The sequence below is a fragment of the Triplophysa rosa genome, linkage group LG13 (assembly GCF_024868665.1).
Source record: "Triplophysa rosa linkage group LG13, Trosa_1v2, whole genome shotgun sequence".
Lineage (NCBI taxonomy): Eukaryota > Metazoa > Chordata > Actinopteri > Cypriniformes > Nemacheilidae > Triplophysa > Triplophysa rosa.
Genome location: NC_079902.1, coordinates 23,508,741 through 23,529,439, shown reverse-complemented (window position 1 = coordinate 23,529,439; position 20,699 = coordinate 23,508,741). Strand labels below are relative to the sequence as shown.

General features: G+C 37.6%; 3 protein-coding genes across 4 annotated transcripts; 2 read left to right on the top strand and 1 right to left on the bottom strand.

Moving 5' to 3' along the window:
* Positions 1–1,728: 1,728 nt before the first annotated feature.
* On the top strand, positions 1,729–3,395 carry im:7150988 (Golgi-associated plant pathogenesis-related protein 1). The gene is made up of 4 exons (XM_057349122.1): positions 1,729–1,735; positions 2,591–2,800; positions 2,945–3,022; positions 3,129–3,395. The coding sequence occupies exons 1-4, from the start codon at positions 1,729–1,731 to the stop codon at positions 3,284–3,286; spliced, it is 453 nt and encodes a 150-aa protein (XP_057205105.1). The 3' UTR covers positions 3,287–3,395.
* Positions 3,396–6,165: 2,770 nt separating this feature from the next.
* On the bottom strand, positions 6,166–9,220 carry trim35-27 (tripartite motif containing 35-27). 2 transcript variants are annotated; one of them, XM_057349921.1, is made up of 6 exons: positions 8,798–9,220; positions 8,613–8,708; positions 8,286–8,516; positions 7,934–7,962; positions 7,712–7,830; positions 6,166–7,257 (listed from the first exon to the last, which is right to left on the bottom strand). In XM_057349921.1, the coding sequence occupies exons 1-6, from the start codon at positions 9,197–9,199 to the stop codon at positions 6,698–6,700; spliced, it is 1,437 nt and encodes a 478-aa protein (XP_057205904.1). In that variant the 5' UTR covers positions 9,200–9,220; the 3' UTR covers positions 6,166–6,697. The 2 variants fall into 2 exon arrangements, with proteins under 2 accessions (XP_057205904.1, XP_057205905.1); XM_057349922.1 differs by having other exon boundaries at positions 7,940–7,962.
* A 7,851-nt stretch (positions 9,221–17,071) lies between these two features.
* Positions 17,072–19,646, top strand: adra2da (adrenergic, alpha-2D-, receptor a). Its single transcript, XM_057348794.1, has one exon. It carries the CDS (start codon positions 18,316–18,318, stop codon positions 19,534–19,536), a length of 1,221 nt encoding a protein of 406 aa, XP_057204777.1. The 5' UTR covers positions 17,072–18,315; the 3' UTR covers positions 19,537–19,646.
* The last annotated feature ends 1,053 nt before the right edge of the window (positions 19,647–20,699 follow it).

The following is a 20,699-nucleotide window of genomic DNA, read 5'->3' as shown; positions in this document are numbered from 1 at the left end:
GGAGTCAATGATGATTTTTCTTGCCCTGTTTTTCACTCTGGAATCGTACAGGTCCTGAAGTGTGGGCAGAGGAGCACCAATAATTTTCTCAGCACTACGAACTGTCCGTTGTAGTCTTCGTAGGTCTGATTTGGTGGCCGAGCCATACCAAACCTTATAATGTAGGTTTGGCACGAGTCCTCTGTTTGTGCAGCAAACGTCAAGCCACAAATGGTTCTGATAGATACATGGAGACACTTTGTCTGAGTTTTTATTTTTTGAGGAATCACATTGTCATTTTTTTAACATCCATGCACATGCAGTCACACACCTCCCAAACAGAAATCTCCCGGTGTTTTTGTGTTTTACTATGTGACGGAAGTGACTTGTAAAGCCGCTTGTGACTACCGTTCTTTAAACTTCCCTATAATTATTTTACTGGTCTACACACACGCATGCATCTAACGTTTAAAGTTAAGTCTGGGAATACTTGCCATTGCCAATGCATTCATAAATTATGAGGAATGGCTATATTAGAATATTACTCTTGAGAATAATGGAAATTAGAGTTGTCACAAGTATTAAATAATAGTCTCATCGCAATTATTTGACATAAACGCAATTATTTCAGATAATCACAATTCTTGGAAAACAAGGGTGATCTGCAGCATTTTACATCCACCGTCCTTGACATTTCTTGACATGATTCCAGATACACAGCAAGACCACATCATCCTCATATCAGTTTTTTCAGTTAAGACAGTCTTTTCTGTTAAGGTCACTCACTCTGTAGGGAATGTTACTAATTATTTACAGAATTTTCACATTTCTTAATGTATCTATATTTTATTAATTGAATAAATTAATTGTAATTAATCATTAAAATTGTCAAAGCCTTAAAAAAGACAATTAATCGCCACAATTACAATTATTTAAGACAATTTATAGTTAGCCAAATTTAATTATCGTGACAGCCCTAATGGAAATTACAAAATAATCAGGAACATTATGGTAATGTGATTTTTTTAAATTCTGCAACCCCCCCCCCAAACATTACTGGTCTTATTACTGTTTTGTAGAATGTGACCTTGACATGTTTTTGTGAGATTTACTCAGTTGCGTCCACCTTTAAAAACAGACCAGATACCTCAACTAGTTTAACACTTATTTCATTACTTCATTCTTTCTCGGTTTATTTCAAATATTAATTGTTATCTATCTTGCATTGTAAATGATGATTCCTATACTTTTCTCTTTCCTTTTTAACACCATGCCAGCTTCTATGACTGCATTCTGTGAGAGCAAGGTTTAGTTTAGTTAGTAAGTAGAGACTACATTTGGACTGAAATGATTTCTAAACTATACAGATAACGGCCAATATCAACAAGTTCACGTGAAGTAAACTGATACACATACAACACGGATGCCCTCATGAACATCTTCCAGAGAATCCACTGGAGTTACCTGGAAGATATCCTGTGTAAAATGTGACCAGTTTACCCAGTTTTTACGATGAGAGACATGGAGATGAGGAATGTTAATGGTGGGTCTTGGAGAGGTGGGTGAAGCTGCTAACAGTATATAAACACAAACATCAACACATGTGTACAGCACTGACTCGACCCGAGCCACATCCGTACTCCACGAGACAACACAAGGTATTATCACATCACATCAATACTCACTTCTGTCTGATGTTTGCACTTACATGCACATGCTTTTTTATTTACAGCTTATAGTTCAGCGGCCATGGCAGGTGGGTCAACTCTCTTTATTCATTTTTTAAAAGTGCATTGTAAAATAATCAACTGGTATATACAGCCATATTCATCATTTCTAGATGTATTGTGGTCATTCCAGTCCAGGGTCTGTTAAATTTCAATTAAATCAAACCTCAGGAGTGAGTGACAAAGTCATTCAACAGCAATGAGAACTGTGAGAAAAATCCAGGTTATCACATGAACAAATATTTTTCGAACTTTTCCTAAATACATGCAAAAATATGACTTTTGTGTTGCTTAAAAGTGAATGAACTCATTTTCTTTGCTGTATTTGAGGTCTGAAAAAATCCAGAGCATCTTTTATGTTATTTTCACCTGTTTCTCCAGTTTTCATTTTCTGCAAATAATTGCAAATAGAAACAAACGTTTTATTTGAGATAAATATTGTTAGTAGTTCACAGAATGAAACACATACCTATAAATAGTAAATTCAGAAAACCTGTTTTTGAATGTTGAAATGGTTTCCCCTGACTGTATATTCAAAAACAGGTTAAGAGATCACTCCAACATTGCTTTTTTATTATTTATAGGTACATGATTAGGTAAAATTATCACCTTTTATCGTTCTGTGTACTGACAACATTTCTCCCAAATTACAAATAAAAATATTCTTTTTTATTTGAGGAAAGAAAACAAGTTCATATTTATTTTTGAACAATAACATACTTGTGTTTTTACATGGTTTAAGAAGACTTTACTCCATATTTTTTTTAAATCTTTTTTATCACTGTTTCATGCATCTTGGCATGTTCTCAGTTTCACATCGCTGTTTAGTGACTACATCATTCCTACTTTTGTAATACTTCACGCTGGTTTGTGATTCTCAATAGATGAAAGCTTTAAGAAGGAGTTTCTGGAGACCCACAACAAGTACAGAAGAAAACATCAAGCCCCAGATCTGACACTGAGCGATACGCTGTGTGCTTCAGCTCAACTGTGGGCAGATCATATTTTCAGTAAGAAGCGCATGGAACACAGTGACACAGACAACGGAGAAAATATATTTTATGCTTTCAGCTCCGAACCAAAGAAACCGACAGGTAAAATAAATATGAACATAATAGCTTACAATCCTAATGAATTCAATGATAACTTGCCATTAAGTGAGTTAAACGTAAATAGGAACAAAGCACTGAGCACATGGCATTCCTTCCGTAAACATTTATTGTGTTGTATTTTTCCAGGTAAAAAGCCTGTAGACACCTGGTATAGCGAGATTAAAGATTACAACTTCGAAAAATCAGGATATCAACCCAAGACAGGTTTGCACAATAAAGTTTCCTTTTGTATTTTTTTACTTGGCTATTAACAATTAAATTAATTCAGAGATTACATTTTTATGTACATATATATATATATAATTTTCAGGACACTTTACCCAAGTTGTGTGGAAATCAACTAAAGAAGTCGGAGTAGGACTGGCTACTGATGGACGCACAGTTTATGTTGTTGGTCAATACAGTCCTTCTGGGAACATAACCAACCCTGGATACTATGAGGAAAATGTTCGATGTGCATCTGAATAAGTCTTTACTTGTTCTCTTTTCATTGCATTCACATTTGCTCGAAGATATAATACACTGTGAAATGTATTCTACTAATCTATACAACAATCTTTAAATAAGGATCTGTATAATGATTACATGTGCATGTATGTTAAAATGATAAACATAAAACATGACATTAGAATAATGTAAAGTAATTGATTTTTTTCTGTTCTGTATTCATCATTGAAATCACTAGTAAAAATGTCCATTGCTTAACTGAATGCAAAAAATGTAATAGAAAGAAAAATGCAAAAAAATTAAGCAGAATATTGTAAATTATGTAAGTCACTGGTGTAGAAGTGAAAACACAATGTTAAAGAAGTGTTAACACAAAAAGGCAATCGTTTTAAAAAATCTACTTTTACGACTAGTGCAAATAGAAATAGAAAAAGGTTAAATAGAGAGTTACAGATATCCTGTAAACACAAGGGGTGGAGCCAAAACCCTTAACCTGTCAGAACATGATTCAGGTCAGCATTAACTCAATCAGCTCCTCCTAGTGGTTAGACACAATACTGCACCTCCCTAAAAAAATCCACTACCAACTGTTGTACATCTAGAATTACACCTCCTTTAAACACCACCACACAAATTAAGTTTAGCACAGACAAAAAGCTAAACAGTTTGCAAGTCTCTTAAGAGAATGACAACAATTTTTTAATCTGACTGTACTTGAAACACGACAATCAATGTACAACATCAATACTATTTTACAAAACCGTCTCTGAGTATCCGACAATAAATGTACTATTTGGTTTGTACTCATAATCCGGGAAGTATTGTGTGTGTGTAAGACAAAAACGATTCGAAGAGTGAGTCTGCAGAGTTACGTTATTTGTATTGAACTGTTTGCACGTGCATTGCACGATACTGAGAGAACGACACATAGCCTACCCTATCTCCGTCGCTTTAATCCTCTCAGAAATTCTTGCTGGTGAAAGTCAACGCCACGCACACCCTCTGCTTTTAAAGCGACTGAATTTCGGCCTTGGTACACATTAGACATAGGTGGCCGTTACAGTACATTTGAGTTTTTTGCCAGCCATCGCGTTTTCGGCAACATGCAGCGCTGCGAAGACCGATCGACGTATGATATCGCGAGAGCGAACTTTTCGACTTTCTCTCGCGATACTTCGATGTCACACTCCAATCGGTCTGCGCAGCGCAGCGTAAACACGCCTCTTAGCTGCTTCAAAAAACACAGGAATATGGCAGTATTTCTGTGGACACAATAATAGTTAGTCTTGTCTAACCATTAAGATTCGTCTGAATTTCAGGCCAGGGAAGGCGCATCTCAAACGAGCCTTATGGCTTGAAGTAGGCCTACATTATTAGCATTATTTTAAAAAAATCTGTGAAATATGAAACATACGAAAAGCCGTTTTACTCAAGAGGACATAATATTCAGTTTATAAGTCAAAGCAACGTCTAATCTAAACTATGATAACAAAATCGTGTGCTATAGCACTGTTCGATGTGTGATCACTAGAGGGAGACAGAGAGCTGTAGTCTGTTTTCTTGTGCTGTTCGAGGGTTTACAGCAGCATTGTGAACTGATTAAGCAACAAGTATATTTATTCAGTTCCTTCGGCATCAAGAAAACAGATGCCCAACACATATATTTACTATCTGTATTTCAATTCCCTGCATAGAAAACACATATGCAGTTTATCTTTAATGAATTTCATTATGGCTGTTTTCATAGACAAGGCTTAGCCTAAGCCAGGACTGTGCCTTAGTTAATTTAGGCTATTTAAGTCACTTTTATTAAAAGGCCTTATAAGAAACCATTACTGATGTGCATCGTGAGACAAAACAATGGCACTGACATATTTTAAGATATGTCCGGGCAAGTTATTTTCAGTCAAAATTTAATTTTAGTCTGGGACTAGTCTTAAACCTTGTCTGTGAAACCGGGGCTAAATGTTTTGTATAAAACAAGGATAGTAGGCTACCGTAAATGAATTACAGTTATTTGCATATTGTGTCAAATTCACAGCCTGGATTATATGGATAACCTGGAAATGTTATGACTGATATGAGTAAGTAAAACGTTTCTTAAGTGTAATTTGCAGTATAATACCTGTTCTGTAGGTTTATTTTGTACATAACAAATGTTAAGTATCACTTGAGGGTGTTTACAAAGAAAAAAATGTCAAACCTTTTCTCTATAATAATTTGTCCAGACGAGCACACAGGTATTTGGTCTGCTTTGCATATTACTAAGACTTGTGTAACCGGTGTTTCAGAAGAAGGCTTACGCTCTACTTACAGTCACTCTTTTGCCTTTATATACAGAGTTTACAGTGAGGAACAGAGGTTAAGGGTTAAAGAACATAATGAGGTCTCAATGAGACAAGAATCACACAGATTTACAGCATATTAAAACAATATGACTGAAATATGTTGACCTAAATAAGTTTAATCAAGTTGGTTTTACAAGTCACTTGCATTTCATATAACTTAAAAAAATCTAGTTGAATCAATTTCAACTTTGTTTTATAAGCCAGTTTAATATAATTTCAGTTCAAGTTTCATTTAACGTAAACATGATAGCCTATAGCAGCTCTTGAACCAGTTTTGAAGTTAAATGTTTTTAAAGTGATATACAGCATGCAGACAGCGTAAAGAAGGCACACATCTGAAAAATGCTTTTGATATAAAATACCCTTATTTCTGCTGATCTTTAAATCAGTCAGGAGTCTAATGTCTGATCTCAAGTCTGATTGTTTATCTAAACAAAAAGTCATCAGGGCTGTTTGGCATAACATGTTTGAGACTGTTGAAAGTGTGTGTTGTGTGATGGAGATACATCAGTACATTTTTGTTCATGAAGCAAAAGTTCTACACAGTTTGTTTATTGATCATTTATTAAAAATACTATTGCATTCTGCATATTTGTTAAAATTTTTGAACATAATAATGTAAAGGATTTAAAGATGCAAAGAACAAACTTCACCCAAGCTTAGGAATACTATGATTGTAGGAAGAGATAAATGGTGTAAACGTGTCAACAGCGTTATTTCTGGAATGTGTTGAAACAAAAGGAAAACATGAAGCTTCTTGCACAATACTTCAGGTAAACAAACCTCTTCTACATGCAAATGTCTAATAAAGGGGTAACTTTAAAGAATGCACAAAAAATTCAAAGGATACAAAATATTCAAAGAATTGTGCAAAAGTGTGTGCTCGGACCCCATGTTTTTGTGTGTGGGGTGGGAGGCATCAACAGGGTGCAAATGACAGACATGGACCAGGTGTCATCATTTTTCAGCACTCAGCAGTACAGAATCACATTTGTCACGCTACACAGATTATTTTCACAGTCAAGACATAACCCAAATAGTACAACAGAATCCACAAGATCAGTAGAGAAATAAACGGAAGTGATCATGAATAAAAAAATGTCACACTTCTGTTCCTGTGACAAATTGCTTCAACTGGCAAGATCCTGAGCGCTTGAGACGGACACACGTTACAAAAGTATGGAAAGACTCTCTCGGTGAACACGTGCTTGAATGTATAGATGTGAGTGTTCGTGAGAAGACTGAAGAAGGTCAATTCTCCGCCGTCCCAGTTCAGCTGGACTCTGATTCGCTGGATTTTCTGTTTGACCGTGAGAGGCGTCAGGAACTCCCCTGATTCTCCCTGACCGTATTTACCGTTGTGATAAGCTACGCGCCATAAACCGGAGTTGGGTGAACGGTCCCTCGTCGTGATGGCAGATTCTGAGATCATTCCTATGGCCCAGGAGGTGTTGTCCCCAACGTCCACGTCCCAGCAATGTGTCCCATAGCTGAAGCCTTCAGAACCCAGCACACTTGTGTACCCGTCACATGTTTCAGGGTAACCCCGAGTCTGCTGACCCCACTGACCAAACATCACATCGGTTAAACTGCCAGAGAGATGAAGACACGGATGAGCGGTGTTAGGGTCGAGGATAACAGGAGCTGTACATGAACAGAGACAATCAAATCAGTTACACATACTTTTGTGGCATTGTTTGACACAAATGCAAAAAGAAAATATTCTAAAATTGTTTCTGTCATGCCAGATTGACATGCAAAGATTAATGTAAGACCTTTGTTTGATGAGTTTACTGATACGTTTTTAAGCTTATACACAAATAACACTTCACATTTAAGAATGGTTAATAGACTTCAATAGAATTTTCAGTCACAATCTTACAGGCAAATATTGTTCGAGCTAGTACCATTAATATACATTTTATTTAAAAGTTCCAAATGCATATTTGCGTAATAGCATGATGAAAATAAAAGTTCGGTTTCAAATCTTTAGACAATTATCACATTTTTCTGTTCTCTGCTCATATGCATTGTTGCGTCTTTGCAGCAATTAAAAACCGTGAAAAGAAATTTGAACTGAATTGAAGTGAATACTTACTGTATTGAGTGACATCTGTCATCTTCTGCCATACTCTGAACTTCAGATTTCCCAGATGCTTTGCCACATCAATCACTCCTTCTGACAGCTTCTGGAGACATGGACGTGAGGACGGAATACTGTAAGAACATCCACAGTGAGACATTTGACATCATCGCTAAAACAAAACAAACAAACAAACAAACAAACAAACAAACAAACAAACAAACAAGAAGCACTCACTTGTACCTTTCACATGGACCCCTGTAGTTCTTACATCAGCAGATTTGCATGGAAAAACAACAAAAAACCTTGTTTTTAACAACCACAAAATCATTTTATGTACATTTTCATTATTTACAAATTCTGTGCTGTTAGAATCAAATGAAGATTCACAAGGTGCCGAGCAAAAACGCTTTAGCTATTGATCATTTGGTGACAGAAATAAGTTTTACAGTCAATTTTACCATCAATTTAGAAGTTTATACGTCATTTTTTCTCCATAACTTCAATGTGGCAACACACATATTGTAACTAAACAAAACACAAAAGAATCCATTTGGACTCTGATTTGAAGGCATTGTAAATGCCTCACCAGCAGGAATGAGACGTTTTGAGTCTTCATCTCATCTTCAATGGTTTGGATTCTTTCCAGGAGAGATGTGAGGTCACTGTTAATCTTTATGATTTGATCGTCTAACATCTTCATCTTCTGTTCTTTCTCCTCCTTTAGAGCACCTATCCTCATCGCCTCTTCATCTCTTAAAAAGTGGCGAAGTTGCTCGAATTCCTCCTTGATGTGTGCTTCTGTTTTCTCGGCTTGACTCTGTTAAAGGACAGAGAGTGCAACGATAAAATTGCAAAACAGCTATATTCTCTGTAAAAGAGCCTGCATCTGAATGAATTTAAGTGATTGCTTTACCTTTATGTGTTTTGCTTTTTGATTGCGGATGAATTTCTGTGATTTTAAGAGTTTGAACGTCTCTTGCAGAGACTTCAGGTTTGTTTTGAGATCCTCCTGAAGAGACCGTTTAAAATGGTGTGGTTACCGTATGTTGTGTAATTGAAGTGATTTGAAACCCATTCTTAGATGAAAATCAAATCTACCTTGAGAGTCTCTGCTGTCTCCTCCACAGGTCTGCACGTGTGTCTGATGTGCAGGTCATCAATCAAACACACGCCGCACACGAGACGCCGGTCCTCCAGACAGAAGAGCTCCAGTTTCTCTCCGTGGAGACTGCAGAAGAACTCCCGAGCATCTTCTGACACCTGCTTCTCGTTCTCCTGTAAGACCACCTCGCACAGGTTCTTCAGAGCTCGATTGCAGGGAGGATGCTCCATACAGAAATCCGCCCGGCACACGGGACACATCTGTGAGCTGGTGTGCACCCAGTACTGCTCCAGACAGGCCAAACAAAAGCTGTGAGAACACAGAAGAAGAACAGGATCTCGGAAGATCTCACGGCAGACGGGACACAGCAGGTGCTCTTCAAACGCTCCAGTCTCCATGTGTTCGACAGGAATACGTTCTTTCTGCTCAAGAGTTGGAGAGAAGTGGCCTTTCTGCTTTCTGACGGAGAGAGTCAAATACAGTTAGGTGGTGATGTCACTCGCCTCAAAACAAGTTATGTCAGTGCAGAGGGCTTCTGAAGAAGCGCACGTCTGGTGTGTTATATTGATCTACTGTGTGTTTGGGTTATTGGACGTTTCGTTTGAACGGCCAGATTCCAAAGTATGCAATCCGTTTCCTCTTCACAAAATTGGCCTGATAATACTGCCTACTTGAGCTTCTGTGGAAAACAGAGGAGGAATTCCAAAGAGCTGAAAGTGAAGCAATGCATTTTTCTCGGTGAGTTTAATTCAGAATATGAGTATCAGGTTGACTTTGAAAATACGTAAGATTAGTCAACGACAGCCCAAGTGAAAATGTAATGTTTAGTGTTTAGTAGTAAACTCATAGTAGCCACAAATTTACTATGGTTTCACCATGGTATTTGTGGTAAAACTGTGGTAATACAAATAGTCATAAATCTGCCAAAAAAGGTCAATAAAGACAAAACAAAACTATGGTTACTAAACTCTTTCTATAATAGAGCCATTGTTACTTTTCCCAAGGGAACCTATCAGACATTTAGAAATGCTTAAAGAGTAAAGAAGTCACTGGAGCTGCGTGACTCCTGAGTTTATAGAAATGATTTTCAGTCATTCCCCGAAGGGAAACAGACATTTTAATAAGTAACATCTGAAATGCAATCCATCTAATCCATGTGACAGAAGTGATGAATCAGGCAAAACGCTCAAAAGTTCAAATGCAAATGAATCTCTAGAAGGCAGATAAATGTAGCCTAGTCAAATCTACCTCGACAAATAGATTCAGTTTTGGTTAAAAAGATTTGATAATGCTAAAAAAAGGATAAATGTACTCTGTAAAGATTTGAGGTCATTCATGTAAGTAGTAAAGTGATGTGTTGAATTATAAAATTATATGTGTATATGTGTCAATTATAATAGGTCTAAATCCATAGTTTTTAACATGAACAGTATTTGCTTGACAAACATTTTTCCTTTAAAAAAACTAACAAACAAACAGGCATGATCAGTGTCGCCACATATACATTGAAGCAGCAATAAATAAATAAATAAACGAACAAACGTATAAATAATAATCCAGATTATTTGTTGATTTATTTGTAGATTATAATCGAGATTCATTTAAACATGGATCAAGCAAGCTTGATTAACACTACATTGACATCGCTGTGTGACAGATTTGATGTTAATGTCCTGTCCACTAGATGGAGCCACTTCACTAAAATAAACCGTGACTCGTGTTTCTTAAAGTAAGAATCTACTTTCTTCGTTGTCTTTAGTTCAATATTCCAGATAGCTCAAGATCCTGTCAACCAACTGTGTGAAATAAGGGGATGGTCTCTTGATGTGATGTAAGTAAAGGATGCAATTATCAGTGACACTGACGCTCCGGGGACGTTAATGACAGGGAACAGAGCAAACAGATGTCCTCAGTGCATTCAGAAGGGCTCTGAAGAACATGTTAGAAAGACAAGAAGCACTGATGAACATGTGTGTTGTAGTGCTTCATCTGTGTTTGCGTGCTAACACCAGAGGTTGAGCCCTATACCTGCAGTGTGTTCTTTAAAACCACCCAGAATACCTTAGCAACCACATATCAATGCCCTGGCAACAATTCACATCTCATTTGGCATATAGTGAAGATTTGCACATTTAATTTTAAAATGGTTTAACAATCTGGTTTCTTCAGATGTGGGAAACAATTGAAATAATTGACACTGCACCAAAACTGGGCAAAATATTCAGTCCTCTCACAGCAGTAAGCTTCAGTTATTAGTCAAACACAAAAGCATTTTCTTGAGAGTTATATAAATAGTTTAACCTGTCCAATTGTTTAGGATATTTTTGAGAGAACGTTTGGAAGTTATCCGAAGCCTGTCAGGACTGTTTCAGCTCACTCATCAGAAGTGATGATCATGTTGAACTTATATGTCAACACGGACAATCATGAATCAAAGGAGTTCTCACCGACCATAGGTATTTGAGAACTTCACATAACATTCACAAAATTCCCATAATGAATTTATTAGTCAATGATACAAGAATCATATGACACATTCTGATACCTCAAAATAACTCATTATCTCAAATAAATAATCAAAAGTGCAGCACATCAGAGTAATCTTCTCGTCGCCAAAGGCATAAAATATAGAGCTGAACTGTAAACAGTACACTATACAACAATTATTTCTAACTTAGCGTTACTTACTCATTTTTATGTGTTTAAAGATTTTAATTTCTGTGTCTAAACACATTTTGCAGCCACTACTAAACTCTAACTGAAACACCATTGTGCATCCCCCACTTTCTCTCTCTTCAAATTCTACCGTATTGTCTATGCTAATCCATTCATTTCTCTCCTCCATGATTACTATAATTTTGCTAGGTCATGCTCCAAACATCCCATAATTGCGGTATGAGGGTAGAGTGCCAGCGTCTGGTCCCAGCGTGCGCGCCAGAATCGTTTGTGATGGAGGACTGGGACTCAGATGATGGCAGGATTTCCTCCACTGAACCTCTACATGAGCAGCATCAGTAATCACACCAAAAAAATCATCAGAATGAAAGAGCGAAACTGACGCTTATGGCCGGGTCTGGTTAAGGCTCAAATTTGATGGGTTTAGGCTATTCTGCATGGGAGCAAAACACAAAGTAGACATGGAAGAGCAATGGTCGTTTCTTTTGAGTGAAATGTCTTGTGGATGAAAAGTGTGGGGTGGGACATGATTTTATCCTTCTGGAATTGATTGTTGGATAGTTGTATATATATATATATATTATATATATATTTACACTGTATATATGATCAATATAATACCACTTTTGATTTTATGTTGACTTTAACCACAGATTGATCTTTGGGGATGGTCCGTGCAGGTATTATAATATACTGTATCTTTCTTTTTGTATGTATTGTAAATGTATTTACAATAATCTTATGGATAACTAAGATTTAACCTAGTAACTAAAGACTGAAACAAACTCAACTTATGGGTCAGTCTCTAAAAACCTGGCAAGAAATGTCATATTATAGCCCAAAAGTAAGAAGCAGGAAGAAATTTTTGCATGAAGAAAATGTGGCCAAAGTCACTATTTTCAGGGTGACAATGTCATCACAAAAAGTAAATTTCATTATTGTAAACTGAAATATATATTTAAAAATTATGAAATATATCATATTTAGGGGAAAACTAATATATTTTTATTATATAAAATATGTATTGTTTAATTTATCCTGTACTGCCTTTACCTTACAATGAAATAAATGAAACCTAATATAAATATAATGTAATTTATTTATATATAAAATAATTTATTTTAATAATTATATTTATTATAATTATATATATTTAAATATATAATTAATTAATTAATTAATTAATTTTCCTAGTTTTGGGGTGAAATGTTTTATGACATTTTCTGTGTATATCTAAACTTTTCCATATTTTCCTCAGTTTTATAAAAAAAGTTTCATCCAAAGTGCTTCAGTTAAATGATAAGCAAAATAGGAGACAATATTGTTTTTAGCTAAAACATTCTTAATGATGTAATATTTGTGTACTGGAGCAACAAAATATTTATGAAACCTCCAAAGTACAGCAGAAAATGAATTTAGCCTTTTATGGCTTTATTTATTTATGAAAAAGAACTCAATTACGCTTGTGTTTAGATTTCAGGATGCCCTGAACATGAATCATATTTTCATCAAATATTAAAGAACACAAACAACAGCGTTATCTTCTCTCGGGTCATTATTCTTCATTCAAAAGATGCGTAATATACATGCAAGGGTGATTGTTCTGAATTTACAGCGGTAATAAAGAGCAGAATGAGATGCATTATATACGCTGAAGGAACAGGGAGCCCAGCCAGTTTCGGGATGAATTGATGAGATGAAAATCTTGGATTCATTGGTGCTGGTTGAGGAGGTCTGGAGTTTGAATCTGCAGAAAGCTCGGCCGACCATCACACTGAGCTGATAACTAAACTGACCGCAGGCCGTCGGATTTCAAACCCACCTGCAAAACAAACACACATGTGAATTTACAGCTGTGTGCTGCAAGACTGAAGGAGATTTATGACACCAATTGGATGAACCGTAAAAATGCAGCTCATTTCATCCCAAATTGCTTTTTAAAATGCCATTTGTCGCATCAACTTTACAGGAAACGCAAAACAACCTTGTCAATGACGTTTGTAATGTCACACATATTTTGAAATAAAACAGGATAGTCGATCATGAAAGACAGCCGTGGGAATTTATTGCATTGAGAAAAACGAGTGTTTGATGTCTTATAAACACAGATCTAAATGTCAATCGGCAGTGGACTGTGAAGAACAACTTCTGTTTAGAAAGACTACTTTATAAAAATAGTTTTATAAAAAGCACGATTGTCTCATAAAAATATAACATGAAGTGATAATATAAAGACTGAAGGATCTCGAATGCAGTCCAAGCCTAAAGACATTCATTTACTCTGCAGAATTGATTCAAAAACAACTAATAATTCTACATTTTATGATCTTGTTTGCTCAATGGAAATCAAACTGATGATATTGATAGTGTCAATCTTTACAGTCACAGATGTTACACGAGCACATTAAACATTCATCAGTGAAATCTGGAACTAAAATTCAACCTACTGACCACATGACTACTCTCTGAATTAAAAAGTGTCAGCAATGCTAAAACAATCACATTCTGTATCAAATTGATTTTGGCTACTTTATCTGATCAGTGATGACAGCAGTAATGAACCAGCATGATTCAGAGATTACCGAATAATACCGAATGACACTGACACACACACACACACACACACACGCACACGCACGCACACACACGCGCACGCACGCACACACGCACACACACGCACGCACCACACACACACCACACACACGCACAGGCTTTGGTTGACTATCCCCGTGGGGACAGTCCATAGGCGTAATGTTTTTATACTGTACAAACTGTATATTCTATCCCCTATCCCTAACCCTATCCCTAAACCTAAAGATCATAGAACACTTTTGCATTTTTAGATTTGTAAAAAATATTGTTCTGTACAATTTATTAGCTTTTTTGCCCTGGGGACCTCAATTTTGGTCCCCACGGTGACACGAGTCCCCATGTGTTGGTGTGTATTCAGGTTTAGGTCCCCACCGGGATATACAAACATGAACACACACACACACACATGCTGACGAGTGCATTTATCACAAAAACCAGAATGTAGAAGCACATGAAAACTAATCAAGAAAAATCTCGTGTTAATGACTCTGTGTGTGTTATTATTTTTTTTTTATGTTTTTTTTTTGTTTTTTTTTATGTTTTCTTTATTTTATTTTTTATTTTTTTTTTATTACATAATGTTTGCATTACTACTTTGATCTAACAAGTCACTTTAATGACGACCTTCACAAAGAGACATCGTTTGGTGAACAAAGAAAGCAAAAGTATCTGTTATGTTAGAAATATGTAGGCTTATTTAATTTATTTCATTGTCTCACTCTAAATTATTAAATGTTTTGATCTGACATGTCTTAAACACATTGAAAGACTTTAAAGAGTATGAAACGGGACTAACCTTGGTACATCTTTGCTTTTTAAGACTCTCTCATTGGGCTTCCGTAATTCTCTTCTCTCTCTCACACACACACACACACACACACACACACACACACACACACACAACACACCACACAAATACATACACGCACCACGCACACACACACACAACACACACACACACCGCACTGCACAGCACACGCACGCACGCACGCACGCACGCACGCACACACACACACACACACACACGCACACACACACACCGGCCAATCAATGCATAATGGAGTTAATTGTAAGAGGTCTTTATCAGAATACTGGAATGACACTGTGACCGATAATGAGGAGGAACTGTGGGTAGGTTGAGGTCTGTCACACGGCCCTCCATGACAGACTCTCTGTACTTCCATGACTTCATTAATGATTGATAGCCAGGAGTCAGATGAACAGAGAAACATCCCAGAATCTAGATGACTCTAGATACAAATGCTCACTGCACAGAGAAAAGGGCGTGTCTGACAGAAAACACTTGCTTGAGCACACACAGACACACGCACGCACGCACGCACGCACGCACGCACACACACACACACACACACACATTCATGAAGGACAGCATCTATTTGAAGTCTCCTCATGCACAATACTTGTACTTTTGTTTTATATTACATTGTGATGCGTTTTTGTCTGCTATATTCTGTTCTATTGTTTTCCTGTGCTAGTAGTTCCTAGTAGTTCATGCAAATATAATGGAGGTCACTTCATCTGAAGGTTTTAAAGGAAAAGCTCATCTCAAAATCAAAATTGTGTTGTTTTTTACCCACATGACGTTCAACATGCTTTAAGCCGGCATCTTCTGAACACAAATGAAGATATTTTAGGGGACATCCCAGAGATATAATTAACCTTACAAAGGTTAAAACATTGCCATGAAATTCCAATTACAGAAACACATTTTAAACCATCAAGAATCAGCGAATGTTCTGTTAAAAAACACAATTTAAAATGATCAAGCATTGGTAAAACTGCTGCGACATAAAATATTTGTGAAGTCAGTAAAGGAGAATATCAAACATGTGGTTGATTTCTGGAAAAGTTGATGATAATAGAACATCAATATTCTGAACTGTGATGCAGGAAAGTCACTTCACCGTCTACACAGTTCATCTCTCTCTCTTTCTCTTACTACACTTAGTGTTCGAGTTTCTCCTCCATTCCAAAAATAACCACCGGAGAAAGCTGTCAAAGCGCCACTACATTTTTCTAGGCTTGGTCAGACAGGGGAAAGACGAGAGAGAGAGAGAGAGAGAGAGAGAGAGAGAGAATGGGGGGGTTAGGATGGATTAAAAGAATAAGAAGCTATATACTGTACTTAATATACAGTCTGTTGAAAGTAAACATTTGAGTTGAGGAAGAATGGCTTTATCAAATAACACTTGCTTTCACATTGACTTTCTCTTTCCACAAAACCGTTTTGGACAAAGCCATCTGCCAATTGCCTAAATGTAAATCTAAAAGACAGATAACATTGATCCTCCAGATTACAGTTGCAGCTAGTTGCCAGTAATTTACTGTAGATTTACATTTATGTAAATTACTGGCAACTGTTTGTTCACAGATAAATGAACATTAAACATTAAGTCTTTAAATTTACAGAAAAAATGTAAAATAACAGCATCATGCAAAGCATTCTGGGAGCTAAAATGAGAAAAAAAACAGAAAGAGGTTGATGAGGATTTCTGGTTTCCAGAATGCTTTGAACGAGGCTGTTATTTTGTTTTTTCTGTAAAGATAAAGACTTGCGTTTAAGACTAATGTTTAATGTTCATTTATCTTTGAACAAACTGTTGCCAATAAATTAGATCTATATAAATCTACAGTAAGTTACTGGCAGCTAGCTGCATAACTACAGCAAATGTTTTTACAGTGATAATGTGACGTCAGAGCGGATGTTGTGCTTTAGAGAGTTTGGAAAGTGTTTTCCTGTCCTTTGAATGATTAAAGAAGTAAGGGGAACATGTGGAGGTACACCCACCTCCTGTCAGAGGTGTCTGTTTATCCAGTGGGCTGAAATGACAAATGAGAAAAGCAAACGCAGGAACAGCAGGTCCAGGCCATCAGCGATCTGTAGACAGCTCACGGCACCATCGTTTTATATCGTGACCTGCAGAAATAAACATCTCAATCTTCACATTAAAACAAATGATTGTAAAGGTGCAATTCCACAACCATCAAATCATCACTTAATAAGAGTTTCTGAAGAGTTCAACATAACATTTAGCACAAAGAGTGTTATTTTGACTCAAATGGAATAGCAGCAACCTTTACAACTCAAATCTTTTTATTTTTAGAATCTAAATCTTTTGAGTTATCTAAAGCATGTCATACATTTCGCAGCATAAAAGAGCGTTAAACCAAACAGGTTTTGCTTTAAGACACCACGTGAAGACCCAGCATTACCCTGAAGTGAGCAAGTGAAACAAAGTGCGAGAGAATGTCATTATAAACAATGATGTACAAAACGTTCTCTCTCTCATTCATCATCTTGCTTGAATTCTGTTTATGGTATTTTACCAAACAAACACCATGAAACCAGAAGCCACGAGTGAAAGAAAGATGCCACGTCTCTTTCACACCCTGAAATTGGTCGGACACAAATGCACCCTGCAATCAGTCGTCCTCCTCCAACTAACCCTGTGGGATAATGACAGCGCTGTCGTGAACAGATCCACATCTCTGCTTCACTGCTCGAACATCTGAAAATCTTTCGAAGCACATTTCTCCCAGGAGGCCAGTGAGCAGGTATTTTCTTACCGTTAGAGGGTTTGGAAGTCAGTGAAGCCGTTGATTTAGCGGAGGAATTTGAGGAATTCTCAAAGACGGGGTGATTGTAGGCAGAAAATATATGAGAAATGTTAACATCAACATCAACATCACTACTCAAATAAAATCCAGGGCAAAACACATTCTTTAAGTAAACTATAGGTGATGAAAGAGATGAGCATCACTTGACGTTTGGAAGTGAAAAGCAGATGTACATTTACAGCACTTTATGTTTCTAAGTGTGTGTCTGTTTGGAGAGGGGCTGGACTACTGCATGAGGTCACGTGATTAGTTCGAGCTCAAGCGCACGTCACATAATTCAGTTCAGTGTGGAGCGCGTACGCGGAGAGCCGTGTGTGCTTATAGAGCGCGTCAAACAAAACACCTTTTCCTTTTTTGGACGTGAGCTTATAAAGAATCAAAACTGTCGGAATAAAAACGTCCTTGTGGCCACGATGGACAGCTCTTATCTTGCAAGCATGAGTGCGCATCACCAAAACACCTTGGCAGCTCAAGGGTTCCTTGCATCCTCGTTGGAGCGCGTTGGTGAAACTACCTAAAGTAACGTGCGCCTTTCCTACCAGGACGATGGTGAGTCGGTGTTAATTCTTGAAACGTTAAGTTGGCTGTCAGGAGGCATGGACCCAGCATGGATGTAACTCAGACCAATGCGACGGAGCAACATGCCAACATCACCAGCAGCCCCAAACCGTGGCCACACACGCTGACGCCCGCCGCGTTCATCATACTCGTGGTGTCCGTAATTATTTTAGTCACCATTGTTGGAAATGTTCTGGTCATCGTGGCGGTCCTGACCAGCCGTGCGCTCCGTGCGCCGCAGAACCTGTTCCTCGTGTCGCTCGCGTGCGCGGACATCCTCGTGGCAACGCTGGTGATCCCGTTTTCCCTCGCCAACGAGATCATGGGATTCTGGTACTTTGGCAGCACCTGGTGCGCATTTTACCTGGCTCTGGACGTCCTGTTCTGCACGTCGTCTATCGTTCACCTGTGCGCCATTAGTTTGGATAGGTACTGGTCCGTCACCAAGGCGGTGAGTTACAACTTGAAAAGAACCCCAAAGCGCATCAAATCTATGATCGTGGTGGTGTGGGTGATATCGGCCGTCATCTCCTTCCCGCCTCTTATCATGACCAAACACGACGAGACGGAATGTTTGCTTAACGACGACACCTGGTACATCCTCTCCTCGTGCCTGGTGTCGTTTTTCGCGCCTGGGTTCATCATGATCATAGTGTACTGTAAAATCTACCGGGTCGCCAAACAGCGCTCGTCCACCGTATTCGTAGCTAAAAACGGCTTGGAAAGACAGGCTTCCCAGTCCGAGACGTGCTTCGCACGAAAGGATAAGTTCCAGAAGGAAAGCCCGAGCAGTGACAGCTCAGAAAGCAACCAGAGGCAGGAGGAGCTGGATCATATTGATTTAGAGGAGAGCGCGTGCGACAACAAACCCAAAAGCTCGCGCTTCTCTAAGCGCAGGAGAGTGGACGGCGCGCACTGCTGCCCTCAGCGGCCCTGTCGGGTCTCGTGGGTTTCCCATCAGGAGCAGAGCAACAGACAGCTTACGAGGGTCTCGAAAACCAAAGTAGCTCAGATGCGAGAGAAACGCTTCACGTTCGTCCTGGCTGTGGTGATGGGGATCTTTGTCCTCTGCTGGTTTCCTTTTTTCTTTACATACAGTCTCCACGCCATCTGCGGGGAGAGCTGCGTGGCACCCGAAGGGCTTTTTAAGCTCTTCTTTTGGATTGGTTACTGTAACAGTTCAGTGAATCCCATCATTTACACCATCTTTAACAGAGACTTCAGAAAAGCTTTTAAGAAAATCATCTGCTTGACTGGGAAACGCACATGAGAGAGAGTACGTCAAATCTACAGTGCAGCCTCAACAAGTATTTGGAGACTTTAAATGCATTTTGTATCACACCAAGTTCTTTATTTCCTTTTTAGAAGAAAAGTTACACTAAATGTTATTAAAAAAGTATCATTTATGTTTTGATATACTTTTTAAATACGTAAAGATTTAGCACAAACTTGATCATTTTAAACTAGGAAATCCATCATAAAGAAAACTATTTTAAAAGTTACTTTACTTGGTTACCAAGGAAACAAAGTGCCACTGTATATGAAATTGGCCTCAGTCTGCTACTCCAGAATTTATAAAATACAAATTCATCTCCGTCATTTCTGACACTTAATCCTAATAAATACAACCACAGTCCGCGCTGAAGTGAAACATGATGAACATAGAAGTGATGCATTTTGACTACTTCATCTACAGATATGTATTGTTTATTACAAACATCTTTGTTTTGTTAATTTCTTTGCTATATTTCTTAAAAGATGTGTTGCTAAAGTGTACAAATACTTTAGGGCCATTGTATTTCTGATGTTGATATTGTTTGTATATATTAAATGAGGATTATTTGTATATGTACACAGTACATGTTATCTCAGTATTGTCACTCCATGTAAATAATACATGTATAAAATATATAAATGTTGCCTTATTCTCTCATTCTGGGGATATAATGCTGATGCTGTATACTTAATGAAAGTATATGTTTTTCGACTCATTGGTAAAAGGTTGTAAAAGTGTGAACTTCTGCCCAGAATGAATGAAGATTATTGTGTTTGGATGCTGATGTTGTAATCAGTGTAGTTGTATAAAAACAGGCCTATAATAAATCTTTGGGGTAACACATGTTTTTTAAGAGCTTGAGCGGTATCCGGCGACTGTTCATGGTGCTGAAGGGTGTCCTGACCTCCCCAAAATCATATTTTCCATCAGTCAAATTGATATCCATGATTTGAGAAATCTAAGTAAGCTGAATTCTGAATGTAAGTGATATTCATGTGTCTGAAACTCATTCACCAATCATTAGGTCAGTCTGTGTCTAAAGACAGAAAATGATGTTATCTCTGGTCTACAAGTGAGAAACCGTATAATTCGGAAACACTAAACTTACATCAAGATATCACAGAAGTTTCCTGGTGTGATCCGTCATGTTTTTATCC